This window comes from Cyprinus carpio, chromosome B17, assembly GCF_018340385.1.
Source record: "Cyprinus carpio isolate SPL01 chromosome B17, ASM1834038v1, whole genome shotgun sequence".
Classification (NCBI taxonomy): domain Eukaryota; kingdom Metazoa; phylum Chordata; class Actinopteri; order Cypriniformes; family Cyprinidae; genus Cyprinus; species Cyprinus carpio.
In genome coordinates, this window is record NC_056613.1 from 9,172,893 (window position 1) to 9,187,568 (window position 14,676).

The 14,676-nt window shown below is 37.6% G+C and overlaps 1 protein-coding gene across 1 annotated transcript in view; it reads left to right on the forward strand.

Annotated features, from left to right (window-relative positions):
* The window catches only part of LOC109100313 (protein phosphatase 1 regulatory subunit 37-like), a 90,460-nt gene extending 77,373 nt beyond the window's left edge, over positions 1-13,087 (forward strand). The window contains exon 13 of the mRNA XM_042743103.1: positions 11,233-13,087. Within this exon, the coding sequence (XP_042599037.1) occupies positions 11,233-11,397 (165 nt within the window). The 3' untranslated portion in view covers positions 11,398-13,087. The remainder of the gene's footprint in view (positions 1-11,232) is intronic.
* Positions 13,088-14,676: the final 1,589 nt, after the last annotated feature.

A 14,676-nucleotide genomic window follows, 5' to 3' on the forward strand; every position in this document is an offset into this window, starting at 1 on the left:
TAGGCCAGCTGTTTCCTTGTGTCCTCCGGCCAGGCCAAAGAGAGAGCTCCAGATCCAACGGATAAGGGGGAGAAAGGAGAAGTTGACCTCTGGCTGGATAGCGCTAGATGTTGAGGATTGAGCTGTGCCATGTGCCCCTGCGGTTCCTGTGAAAGGGGTTTAGGCCCAGGCCAGGGAATCATGCCACAGTAGACAAGCGTGGCGGACAACCAGGGATGGCACCTGCTTGGTGTAAGTGTGAGGTAATGATGGGCTCACAGGTGAACGGCCCCAGAGGTAATCAGTTATTAACTCACAGCCACTCCATCACCACAGCTTTGGGCCTGAACCGAGTACCGCTGCCATGTCCTACAGACAATAATGCCCTCCAAACACTCCTTGCACATGCCCCGACAACATCAGGTTATATTTTTTCTTTATATGTTATCAGTTGTTTGAATATGTTTTACTTTTTTATTTTATTGGGAGTCTATTTGCAAGACTCTGTCCAGAAAGCAAGGAGTGTCAGCAAGGGCTTCTGGTTTTATTTTTAAAGCTTCAGTCTTGGAGGGGGAAAAAAAAATCCCTTTTCCTCCTGTATAAGAACTTTTGAAGGGACTTTTGAAAGATTGTCTCTGTTCTGACTTCAGTGAAGAGCAGTTCAGTGGCTGCAGTGGAACGGGAAGGTGAATTATATTTATACCTGGAAGTCCTGCTTCTATCTGACTGACCTCCAGTCAGAAATCCACACATGCTGTTTTCCATTTTCCTGTTGTCCAGTGCTAGCCTACTTTCCCATTCACTAAGCGCACAGTTAGCTGCCATTTAAACATTGGTTGATGGGGGAAAAAGATACAGAGAGACATATTGGTGGTGTGTTCAGTGGTACTTTAGTGTAGCTGTTTGTACTCAGTGACTACATGTGAATCGCACTGTAGTGCCCTTAGACGTCTTCACTGTGTATTTGGCCATGTTAAGTCAATACAAATAATGAGAGTGTATATGTCCTTACATAGTCCATTCCAGTCACCACTGCATATTAATATATTACTTTAAGTTATGACTTAAAGTTTTGTTTAGTTTATTTATTTATTTATATATATATATATATATATATATATATATATATATATATATATATATATATATATATATATATATATATATAACTAACAATATAGAATAATGTACATTAACATTGATAAAGTTAAATTAATAATTGTATTCATAAATAATGCATTAAATTGGTCATTGTGCAGTAAAGACTTTTAAAATGTTCTTTTGAGGTTTATATTAAATATATATATATATATATATATATATATATATATATATATATAGGAATACATACATATATTTTAAATACAAAAGGATATTTTGAATTGTAGTAATATTTCACAATATTACAGTTTTTACTGTTTTTGATCAAATAAATGCAGCCTTGTGGAGATTGTTAAAAAATCTTTAAAAAAAAATCTTATCAACCACAAATTTTAAATGTTGTACATAAGGTAAAATTAAATATATGTATTATTTAACCAAAGTTTTATATGAATGCATTGTATGAGTATGTACAAATGTACTTTTTTATAAATACATGTGAAGGCAGCTAGTGTTTGTAAGGTCGTGTCAGTAGCAGAAGAGTTCAGCCTGTGATGTGCGCTCTGATTCTGTTTTTGGAGCGCGATGGCATCCGTAATTGGGGGAAATGCGGATTCGGTGGGCCTAAACATCTCCGTCCCCCAGGGATCAATTACAGAAAGACTCATTCAGCTCAGTCTATTCAAATGAACACCTGAAGAGCGGGGACAGTGTGCCGTTTTAAAACTAGAGGTATTACGAGATAAACAGCGTCCCAGTAAAGACCTCATCAGCAGCAATTTGTATGCATTTACGCAGACAGTCAGGGTTTCTTCTCCTTCCTGTTGTCTTACCTTCTTCCTCATGTTTTTAATCACAGCTGTACAAAAAAATAAAAAATAAACTCCACTTGGAGTGCACATACACAGGCGGGTAAAAGCCACTTTTTCTTTGACACATCCACATTAAGAAACAGCCGGTCTAAAAGCAAGCTTAGCAACCGTCTTACTAACAAAAACTTGAGCGCTTTCTTATTACTTATTAGTGTTATTAGTATCCCTCCAAGCACATATTTTCAATAAATTTGTTCCTGTGATTCACTCCGTCTCTCTCAAGGTTTTGGACATTTGTACAGTGTGAAGAGCTAGCAGTGTTTAAGTCCTTCAGACCATGCGAAAATAATGAATGCCAGAATGTTTCTAATCACTGAATCATTCATGCTGTATAATTTTGCTGTAAATAGCCAAGGTGCACTCTTGATTTACAGCTTGCTCAAAGATCCTTGACACCACTTAGCGACTGAAAAACACTCCATATATACATTGAGGCTTAGTTTAGCGCTTTGAAAGGAACTCAAGCTGTAACTTTTCATAACATTTTATCGTAACCGGTCACCCAGACCCTAAACTGATGCACAGTGATTGTGAAAGACAGAAAAACACTTTGTTTTTCGTCTTTGATTTCAAGCGCAGTCAGCAAGCGGTAAATAAAAACAAATCTCCTGGAGGTTTTGAGAAGGGCTTCTCAGAAAAGGTTTCCGGTCTGTGTTCTGACACTGCGTTAACGGTTCCACCTGTGGTGACCTTGTCCCGCCGTCTCTCTATCCTCGACAGAGAGTGTGAGATGGATTACTGTGACTGCTCGGCTACCTTACAGATGGCGCAGTGCCGTCACCAGCACCTAATCTTCATAGCGTGCATCGAAATGACTCATTAAAATCAGCACAGGCAAGACCAGCGGAGAGGACGCCCAGTGCTACATGGGCGGCAGTGTCTGTTTTCCTCTCTCCTTCCCTCTTTTCTATGTCTTGGTCCTTTTATTAAATTTCTCTCTCTTTCTTCTAATGTGGAATTTCAATGCTTCTCCCTTTGAATGATTGGATGTTATTGTCATAGTTGAGCAGAGGGAAATGCACTTTGAATTAGAGGCAGTGTTTCATTTCTGTTTTTAAATTTAAATGCAGTAGCACGCATCTTGAGCCTTTTTATTTTGGAGTTCTTTTATTTTTGGGAAAGTTCGCTATACGCTATCCTCCTTTTAGAGTGACAATTTTATTTGTACTTTTAGTAACAACAGTTCAGGACTACTATCACCCATCTGCATCTTTCCAAACGGGCGAATCAGTGTCTCTCTTAGGCTGAACAAAAAGAACATTTTAGTTGAGGGGGAAACTATTTTTTATTTGTGTGTGTGTGTGTGTGTGTGTGTGTATGTATATTAGTGTATGTGTGTGTGTGTGTGTGTGTGTGTGTGTGTGTGTGTGCGCGCGCCCACATTATTTAGTGTTTATACATTTTATAGACAAATTATATATATATATATATATATATATATACACACACACACATATATATATATATATATATATATATATATATATATATATATATATATATATAATTGTTTACATTGATTAATATTGCTCAATATCTTAAAAAAAATAAGGAGAATTAATACATAATCATTCACTTCATATCATTCTTTATACATTTTTATAATTAAACATTTTTCTATTTTTCTATTTTTAATACATTTTACATATGTGTGCATGTGTGTGTGTGTTTGTGTGTGTGTAAAATAGCTTAAATGGCTGAATATCTATTTTTGAGGAGAAATATTTTATATAATCATTCACTTCATATCATTCATTATACATTTTTATAATTATCTATTTTTCTATTTTTAAATGTTTAATATAATAATAATTTAAAATATATATAGATAATAGATCATTTAAAATAAATGTGAATTATATATATATATTCATATTTACATAATGTTTGACATAATATAATATAGTATAATATAATATAAATTAATATAATATAATATGTCTGATTAAATATATTTTCTTAAATGAAAATATTCTATGTAATCTCACTTAAAATCATTCATGATAAAAAACAAACAAATAAAAAAATAAATCCATGTACAATAGTGAGAGAAAATGCAGTTTGAACTAGTTGTATTGTGTCAAGATGCAGGACAACCCATGTTTTTAGAGACCATCGCTGTGACATTCATATTGGCATGTGTAGCAACAGCAGTTCAAAACCACTATCACCCAACTGCATCTTTTCAAACGGGCGGATCGATGTCTCACGCGCTCTTAGGCTGAACAAACAGAAGAGTTTAGTTGGGAGGGAAGCCATCAGGTCAGATCTGCACGGCAAATAATCTCTCCTCAGCCACACGCGAGAACAAAGCCTATCGGGGGCTCATCGCCACTGTGATGATATTTAAATGTAAAGCTGAGGAGATCTATTAAATTAGCCGTGGCTTCAGCCAGCAGCTCTCCAGACTGCCCCTGAGGTCACAGCGGTGTACTTTTGAGCTCTCGCCTCTGGTAATCGCTTCAAATCAAGCCTCTCTTAAGCACCGCGGCCCACCTTAATTACACGTATGAGGTTGAGATTTCACACCTCTGGTAAAGAGAAGATAAAGTCAAATTGATAATAAACGCCTGAAAGATACATTTTTGAATCAGCCGGGAGAGCTGCGGATCGCAGAGCTGGCTGCCATCCTCCACGGCACTGACACAGGAGATATATATTCATATGATGTGTGTGTGTGTGTGTTTGAATATGTTTATGATGATGTTCAGAACTCAGCCGCTCATCTTTAGTGCTGTAACTTTATTTTGACACAATGTCACATTCGCCTGATGCACTTCCAATATGAGTGTGCTTATTATAATTATCAGATTGTGCATTCATTGTACTCCCCGTGAGTAATACGTGGTAATTATGAAAATGTGTTGTTAAGCTAAATCGAATAATTATTTTTGCAGTTTCACACAAATGTAAAACAAGAACTTGATTATTTCAATCTATCAGTCTTGCACAGAATGAACTTATGGCTCAAAATATTTATGATTTTTGTTTTTTAGTGTTGCATAACTAGGTTTGGGGCGGCACATCAGGATTTATGAATGCATATGTGTTGGTTTAGTAGAAAAGTGTTTTTATGACTGAGAGAATGATTATTGATAAACTGGTGGAAGAAATTAATAAGCAAAATTATAGCATGGACTTTTATTGCAGCTTTATATATATTTTTTTTAAATGTTGATTTAATTAATGATGATCTGCTGATAATTAACTAGCAAATAGAACACTGAATTAAAAATTTTAAACCTTAATTTGCAAGGACAAGATGAGATAAAATAGCTCATTAATGCAGCTGAAATATTTCTTTCAAAGTCTGGTGTCTATTTATATGAATTTGAAATGAATAAAATGACTTGGAAAAAATTAGTTGTATTTCATGTAATTTAACATATTGCTGACATTAGTAAACGTGGTCAAGTCCATCTCTCTTATATATTTCTAAGATCACAATTGTTTATTTTATTTATTTATTTTAAATATCTCATACTAATTTACCCAACATTAAACATCCATCATCTCTCAGGCTAAAGTTTACAGATCCATTTAGTGTGCAACAGTGACATCTACCTTCAGAGATGAGAAGCAGATGAACTTAACAGGACAATAGAAGGAGCAGAGTTTTGATGCAGGTCATAGTGTGTGTGTGTGTGTGTGTATGTGTGTGTGAGGGAGAAAGAGAGAGATAGAGTGAGCGAGAGAGAATATGTTGGTAATTATAGCTATTTATGTTAAGAGAAAAGACCTAGTCAGATGGCGAAGTGCATTCATTAACATTTACTTAACGGTGAAGTCATTATCCTCTTTCCCACTAACAGAGAAGGAAAAAAAGAAGAAGAAAAGAAATAGAAAAAATATGAATGTGCCGACACAATGACAAATACAAAATCCAGGACGCACTTAAATAGGATGTATGGTGAGTGTAAAAATGCAGTTTGACTGTTCAAGTGAGAAATAAATGTGTTTGGCACTGCGTTCATACGTGGAGTGAATAATTCTCATTGTCATAGTAGTAAACAAAGAAATGATGCAAACAAGTCCGATTGTTTCAAAGATTCTTTCTGTTGCAGAGCATTAGCTGATTGTGTTGTCTGAAATGATAAGTATTAAACTATATTTAAGAGCTTAGTTGCTATATTTGTTGTAATTTACTAATGCATTTAATTGTTACTTTCCATCCTAAAATATATTTAAAAAGCTATTTATTTATTTATGATTTAAAATAGTGTTTTTGAAAATAGACTTCAATTGTATTGCATGAATTAAAAATAGTATACAATACAAGCATAGTTTTTACTGGCACCTCAAATGCTGAGTAATTTACATATATTAGCATATAAAGTAATTGGCACAGATGCCAAGAAAACACTGGAAAACAGATTAATTGTCATTCACCAGCCACAGTGACATTGTTAAAAATGAGATGCTTTTAAGAAGCCAATTATCAGAGAGTTTCTAAAGTAACCCCTTTTCATCATTGAATATCAACTTAAAGCCAGCTTCATACAAAAAATGCAATGATTCCATATCCAATCCCAAACGTCCCTTCATATGCATGCAAACAATCACACTAAGGTAACTTGTAGACCGCATACTGTATATATCTTGAAAGATGTCAAATATCATATTAAGCCAGCTGTGCATCAAATTTCATGCTGTTTCATGCTTTCTCTTTAGAATAATTTTGGGATTAAAAAAATAAATAAAATAAACCACAACATTTAAGGTAAACTAAAGATTAAGCGTCATAATGATTTATTGCAATACATCGTAAGTGAACATGTTGCAGTCAAGGTTGAAGAATATTCATGTGTTTAGGTCTCGGTGATGTGTCACCTGCCCTGTGTGGAGTAGTTTGTGAGGCATATGGGCACAGCCTTTCTTTTTCACACACACACATACACACGCACACACACACACACACACACACACACACACACACACACACACACACACACGCACACACACATGCACAAACTCTCACTGGTAATAGATTCTGCTATGGTTTGCTGGAGTTCTAGTTTTATCCCCTGTAATAATTGGATAGTGCCTCCATTTATAAGGCTGTCCAAGGGAATGCAGAGTGAACAAATGAGCTAGTTTAGTTGCCAAGACCACTGCTTGGGGAGAAGGGCTTAAATGACTCCCATTTTCACAGCCATTGTGCAATGGCTACCTTAAATAATATTGAGATTACACGAGGGAAGAGAAGACATGCTGAGGATCTATTGTGCAGATAAAAGGAGAGAGGAAATTAAAAGATTTGAGGGGAAAAAATAGAAATGAATGCTTGTTTGACCAGACAATGAAACAAAATGCTGTGTATGGACTGATATATACTAATCTGATATGAAAGAAGAATTGCTATGATTGCTAGATAATTATTTTGTTTATATTTTGCTTTAATAGTATATGAGAATCTGACACATCCACTATATATATATATATATATATTCGGATATATATAAAACCATTTCCTCAAACAAATTTTACTCACTTTATATTTTTATTAGGTATAAATATTCCATATAATATCTTAATTCATATGATTCATAAAAAATTTTACAAAAATTATTGAAAATGATAGGTAATTGCTAGATAATTTTTGTTTACACTTTTGCTTAAGTATATATGGTAATCACATGTCCATGAGATTTTATAATTTGATTTAATTATATTTTTAATAATTTTGATTTGATATATATAATTTTAACTAATTAAAAAAAAAAACATGTTAACACACATTTTTATTTTTTAAGATTTTTTTAAATAGCTATGTAAAGTTAGAAAATATAAGCATTCCCTGTAATCTCTCAATTCATATGATTCATTATAAAAACATATGCATGTACAATGATTAGTCAAAATGCTGTTGTGTCATGTCACACTGCAGGACAACCCATGTTTTTGGAGACTATCAAATAGTAAAAGAGGAAATCGGGGTTGTTTACACACTCAGAGACGTCTAACCTCGGACGGATTCCCCTGACCAACCGCGTCCCTCCTCTCAGACTCAGCTGGTCTGAGAAAGCCTCCTCTCCTTGCCCCTTCATTCTCAGCCTTATTTGTATTCGTTAATGACTTTATAATTCCTGGCCAGCGGGAACCTGCTTTTATCTCTATTAGTTTAGTAGCCTGGCAAACAAAGGGAGTCTGGGGCTGGTGGCACCATGCCAGCAGGAGCCGCCACCATAAAGGCTCTTGTCCATCTGTGTCGCCTTCTAACACAGCTTCACTCCTCCTCTTTTTCGTTTCGTTCTCCCCGGTGCCGTTCCTACAGATACTTCTGCACCATCCCCGGCTGATATTCCTCTTACCGGCGCCTGTATTGATCTCTGCGATGGCCAATGAAGTGTGAAAGAGACTTCTGTTTTTCCCGCAATGATAAAATGTCAGCTCGCTCTGTCGACGTATGAAAAAAATCACTCGATTGCAAATATCCCGGGGTGACGTTTCAAAAAACAGGCCTCGGGATGTGACCGAAATTCATTCGTATTGTCAGGCCGGGATGCGATATCTTTATTAGTGCTGAAATGAGCCGAGTCGAGTGCGTTTACCTCCCATTTCGGATGTTTTTCATCCCTTTGAGGGTCATTTCATATGCTCGGAATATCATTTCAGCTCAAGCGGGCGTTAATTTGACATTTGTAATGCATGTACAATGTTCCATGAATGCATTCATAAGGCCTGAATATCTCAAACTTTTGTGAGGCCTCTTTATTTTGCTTTCCGTCTCTCTCTCTCTCTCTCTGTAACATGTCAGAAAGACTGCATCCTCCTCTCATCTGAGATGCTGGTCAGATCAGGGGGCCCTTCATTGTATATTTTACCTTGGAGTTGTTTTGATCTCGCTGAAGACAGGGAGCAGCTTTTTTTCCATTTCCCTTCTCTCCCTCTCTTTTTTTATTCCTTCGGCAGCCCGTGTGTCTTTTGCATGCATTGTCTTTGAACAATGCTCTGTTTGAACAGTGCGCTCGCAACTCAGGATACAGGCGCGCTCGACGGATCGACTTTTATCACCTGCTTTTCCCAGTGATTCTATTAACGCTTCTGTTTCATTAAAAAAGGGGGACGCGGCCAACAGACAGGCGCACCGGCGAAGAGACAGACAAGAGTGACTTCAAACAAAGTCAGTCGCGAGATTGCCACAGCGCGCAGACAGCCCTTCATTCGGGGGGACTGACAAAGCAGGGCCGGATGAGGCATAGAACTGTGTATGTGTGTGTGTGTGTGTGTACCTGTGAGGTGCTAAATCATTAATTAGAAGGAAGCCACTTCTGCCTCTCTAATGCACTGTTGCTAATCCATGAGCATTGAAACATATGGTCTCACAATCAAGCTAGTCCAACAGGCAGAGTGGGTCAACAATTATGTTTACCCGTGGAGGTCACCATACATTGAAGCGTACAGATAATCAGATAAAAAAGAACAAACAGAACCATAAAGATAATTAAATGAGAATATGTTTAAAATCACCCATGCAAGAACATTGATTAATTCTAATTAAAAGTTACACAATCCCAAATTTGTATTAAAATTGCAAAATTGTGCTATGTGGCAATGTTCTTGGACTTTATACTGACACCTATTGGCATGGATACATTCATTTAGCCATAAATGATTTATTATGCAATCAAAAGTGTTTCTTTCACTTCTTTTATTATACTTTTATAAAAAATCCATCCTTGCCGTAAAAGTATCCAAAGTTGCAGATACAAGATATTTTTGCTTGAATGTTGCATCTCATGAAAAAAAAGTTCACGTATTTTGTTGGGAACCCGGCAGTCAGTCTGCTGCAGGCAGCGGCGTTGAACTCTGACTCTGGCACAGGAAGTGAAGTCAGCAGCCGTGTAGCTGCTGCTCCAGAAGGCGATGGCTGTGCTCGCGGTGGGGCTCTTCCTCCCCGCAGCAAGGTTGGCACGGTGTGGAGGTGCTGGTGGCGCGGAGCTGGTTCTGGCGCTCTTGGCTGCTGCGAGTGGTGCGTGCCCTCTGTCATTCATGGGGAGTGGCTCTGTCCAACTGTCACTTCCTGACAGGCTGATAATCAATCTCTTTATTAACTGCTCTGCTGCAGACGGCCCGCCCGGTAGGGAGGGTGGGCAGCCTGCACGGTACACCGCAGCATCGCGCTCTGCTGGGGTCGGAAAGGTTGGCACGGCAAGACGGCGTCGCTTCCAGGCAGAACCCATCCTTGCTGCCGTTAGGAATCACACCAGCAAGGCCCGATCATCCCGGTGATAATTTATCAAGAGGAAAGGTGCGGTCACATTAGCTAAATTTCGTGTATAAAAAAGCTCCACTTTCAATAGTGTAGAGATGTGTGAAGCACTGCTCACACAGAAGCCCTTTTCAAACCAAGCAGCTTTCTGTTGGTCAGTGTGAAGAATTTGCATGAGTTTTGAAAACTTTTTACTCTCACATGAAACTCCAAACTTCAAGTTATTTATTTATTTTTTTGGCCCTGATGTGAAAATCCATATTGCGCAAATTCCTATTTAATTGATGGGATTTTGTCAATCAGTGATACGCATGATCAACTTGAACACGAGCGAAATCTGTGTGGTGAACTTTTTCACCATCACATGAAACTTCCAACTCTTCAAGATCCTACTGAAAATGTGAATGTGTGAAATTCAAATCGCATGAAATTTGTGTAGCGTAGCATGCATTTTTTGTCCTTGCACAAAAATCCAGATTGCGCAATTTCCTATTGGATTGATGGAATTTCATCAAGCAGTGATACACATGACCAACTTGAACATGAGGGGAATCTGCGTGCTGAATTGTTTTGCTCTCACATGAAACTCTCGATTGCACAAATTCCAATAGAAAATGTTAACAGAAATTTGTGAACATAAGCAAAATTGATGTGGCAAACTTTTTCGACCTCGGGCAAAACTCCTGATCTTGTGAATTCCTATTGGAATGACTCCCCCCTCAAAATTTTGCTGAGCAACAATTCATGACAAACTTTTTTACAATATTACATATTGAATTGACTGGATTTTAAAGCTAAGATTTTGCTGAGCAGTGGTAAAGTTGACTGCAACTGAAGCTGTACCTCACAAGATAACCGTGATGCTTTCCATTTTTTTGTAACTCGTCACTACCAGATTGAACATGCCAACCAGAGTAATGATTGTTGTTTTTCTACTCTCACTCATTGCATGTCAATTCCGTACAAGCTAATGCCAAAGTTAGATGTTAGATGGAGCACTGATGAAGAAACAGGGCCATATCACATTAAATATGAATAAGCTACAACTCTATCACTCTCTGTTCATAGGAGGACTTCCTGGTCGAAACGCAGAAGACGCTGCTGAGCAGGATCTCTGATCTGTGCACGGCGAATGCGACGACTGCCAAGGGGATGGCTCTGCGGCCTGCTTCCCTAGACCTGGCCGACTGCGCCGAGACCACCTATCCGCTCCCCACCCAAACAGCCGACTAGAAGACATATAAGCATAATAATTCTATGGCAAATAACGATAACCATAAAACTCCAAATCCTGGTAATAAAGCCGAAGCCTCTCTCCCTAATGAAACAGTAGCCCTCCTGCTGTTTCCTGCCTAATGTTCCCGCCGAGGCTTCCTCCACTTTCCATAAAGCAATTTTGCAAGCCCACTCCCAACGTGAATCATCTCGAATGAAGAGAAGCCTCTCCCTCCATCTCTCCTTGTGTCCCCGGAGGGTGACGCTGACTAAATCTGTGTTGATACAGAGGTGTGCTCTAAATCCTGTTTGCTCGGGTTCCATCTCCCCTAATATTCACACTCGTGTATGAGGCCCCTTCCCTGCCTGCGTCTGCTAATGTAGCGTATCGTCGTCTGGATGACAAGACGACATCGGCGAGTGCCTCAACCTCCCTCACATGTATCGTTTACTGCTGGTGCAGAGAATCACAATGTGTGGGAAGGAGAACATATGTTAAATTTAAGAAGAGATTTACCTCTGTGCGGGTCTTAGTTTACATGCGCTACTCAACGCTAGCCAACAACAAAGGAAGAATCACTTTCTCTTTCGGTTTATGTTGCAGATGCACATGAAAAGGTGTTATATCTGAAAATATAGGCGTCTTTTGTGTAACGTGCACTAAATACCATCTGCCGTGTGTCTTTAAATTCAAGGTAATTAAGAATATGTTTGGTAAATGAAAAACAACCGTTCTGAAATGCAATAAATGAGTTTGAACGGCAAAACTGAGTTTGTAAATTTGATTTGAATTTCCGTTAACATTTCCACAGACTGTATGTAATTAGGGTCTCGTAAAATAGGCTTGTGCATTTTTTAATCAAGTAGATTTAATTTATCCAACACATGCCATTAATTTATTACCAATTAATGGTGTTTACCTGTAAATTGTTCAAAAAAAGAAACTTTAAAGTGTAAAAAAAATATATATATATATATTAAATTGCATGCTGAAAATCTTTTTTATTTAAAAATGAAAAAGTAAAGGCCTTTCCAAAATAAGAAACGTCAGAAAGATGAATTGTTCCACACACATTGCATATCAAAAACTACAGTATTCGCACTCAGAGATTTGAATGCTTTTCTTGGCAAATCCCAAATTACTCAAAGATTTCTGATTGACAGATGAGGGGGGATAACTGTATTTAGCCAGGGACCATCTTTTCTCGTCTGGCGTGATTTGGGTCTCATGGAGGATTGGCCCCCCTGGTGTCTGCCCCCCTCCTCCTCTCGGCACGGGGCAGGGGCAGATTGACAGAACAGCATGGGGGCAAGCGCCGCTGTGCCAACAGCCCCCCCACGCTCTACCTGATGTTTTTAACAAAGGCTTCCATCTCACCAACTCCGCTGCCGAACATCGCCCAGCCAGCTTCAACCCACCCCGGCTCTGGAACAAACAGACTTTGAAACCTGATCGTAAGGATGTTGGGAACAGATGCACAGACGCTGGGAATGATGCGGCGTGTACGGCTGTACTCAAAGATAAAATGTCAAACATTTTTCAGTCGGAGCCCAAAAAATTGGACAGTTGTTAGTAAGCACCTGCTTGCAGTTGACAGGAGGCTATTGGGGGCTTGTTTTCTATTATATATAAATAGAGTTTTATTTAGAGGGAGACTGGGGCTAGTTGTCACAGTTTTTTTACTAAAGTGGATATTTCTCAGTTTAGGTTTTTATTTTTATTTTTTCAAAAGTCAATTTCTGTGGAGACACAAACACAAAAATACAAACAAACAAACAATAAAATAAAAAAATATTGAATAAAGTAAAATGTGGCCACTGTCATGGCCTAAAGAAAAAAAGTTAATTAAACCAAAAAAAGTATGGCATGTTGTCATACTGTGTGAGGTAAGATGTCACAATCGAGGCTAAGTAAATACATACAGTATGACAAATTTAATAATAAATATATTATAAAATATATTATAGCTTTATGAAATACAAAACAATTCATAAAAAGGCAAATATGTGAAAAGTAACATAAAAAAATTTAAAATAAATAAAAATACAATTAAACCTAAATAAATTTTAATGAATAAATATAAAATATAATTTGTTATAGTATAACAAATATAAGCTGTATGAAACAAACCAATTAATAAAAAGGCAAATACGTGAAAAAATTTTTTTTACCTAAATAAATACATGATTTATTTTGTAAAGTTTACATTTTATATTTCATGTTTTAATGTATTTGATATTTTAATATATATATATATGCTCAAATGTGTAAATTTATCATTTTTATATTTTCACTTCAAGGTAAGCAATTATAGAAGACAGTCCACTCTATTACTAATGCACATTGTTCTTACTGCCCCCCTATCTAATCAACATCTATCATTGAAATATTTCACTGACTTTCCAAAGGGACGATGTGAGAGGAGCACACACGGTCTGACGCACATTTCTTGGAGGTGTTCCCCCATTTTGATGAATTTCTGGCCTAGGCACCCAGCATCCCTGCTGTATGTGTGGCTGCATCTCCTCCTTCCTCCTGTCAACATGATCCTGCGCACAATCAGTTGCAGGGTGCAGACTCGCCGGGTACCTTTCCGTTCCTCGCCACGTCCTCTGGCCTCACCCGCTCCGTCTGTTTCATTCGTGAGCAACAGAACATGTACAATTACATCTCACGACTTCAATTTTTTTTTTACTGCTCTATTGTTGCAGGAGAAAATGGATCAATCTCACTTTCTTTCACTCTTTCAGTTGGTGAGAGTTAGTTAAAGTAGTAAAAAAATACTTTGTTGACCTGCCAGGCTTTTTATGAGAAAAAACTAGGTATATTGAACAAAACAACCACATGCATTTTACTTTTGCTTATCTTCTCGTAGTTTGTCAACATGAAAAGACCTTTCATTGCAGACATCTAGAATATTATGTTGATACAAAGTTAGTTATAATCCCAGATTCTGCCCTGTAATCAATAAAAAGACATTTTCAGGCCCTGCAAGTGAGTGCAGCCAATGATAAATATTGGCAGACAAGAAAAATGTGTCATTTTTGTCGATTGAAGGGAACATAATGATATTCACAAGGAGACCCCCACTGAGACACAGACACAACTGTTCCTAAGCAACAAAACACTTCCCCCTCCAAATGCAGACAGGGTTTTGGATTGAGTGTTATACAGCCAGAGATACTCAGGCCTCTAATGTAGTGACATAAGTGAACACAGCTGTACAGACTTCTGGACTTACATTTGACACATTTAGCTCCTGAAACCAATAATAGGTATGCTTTAGGCCTATAAGG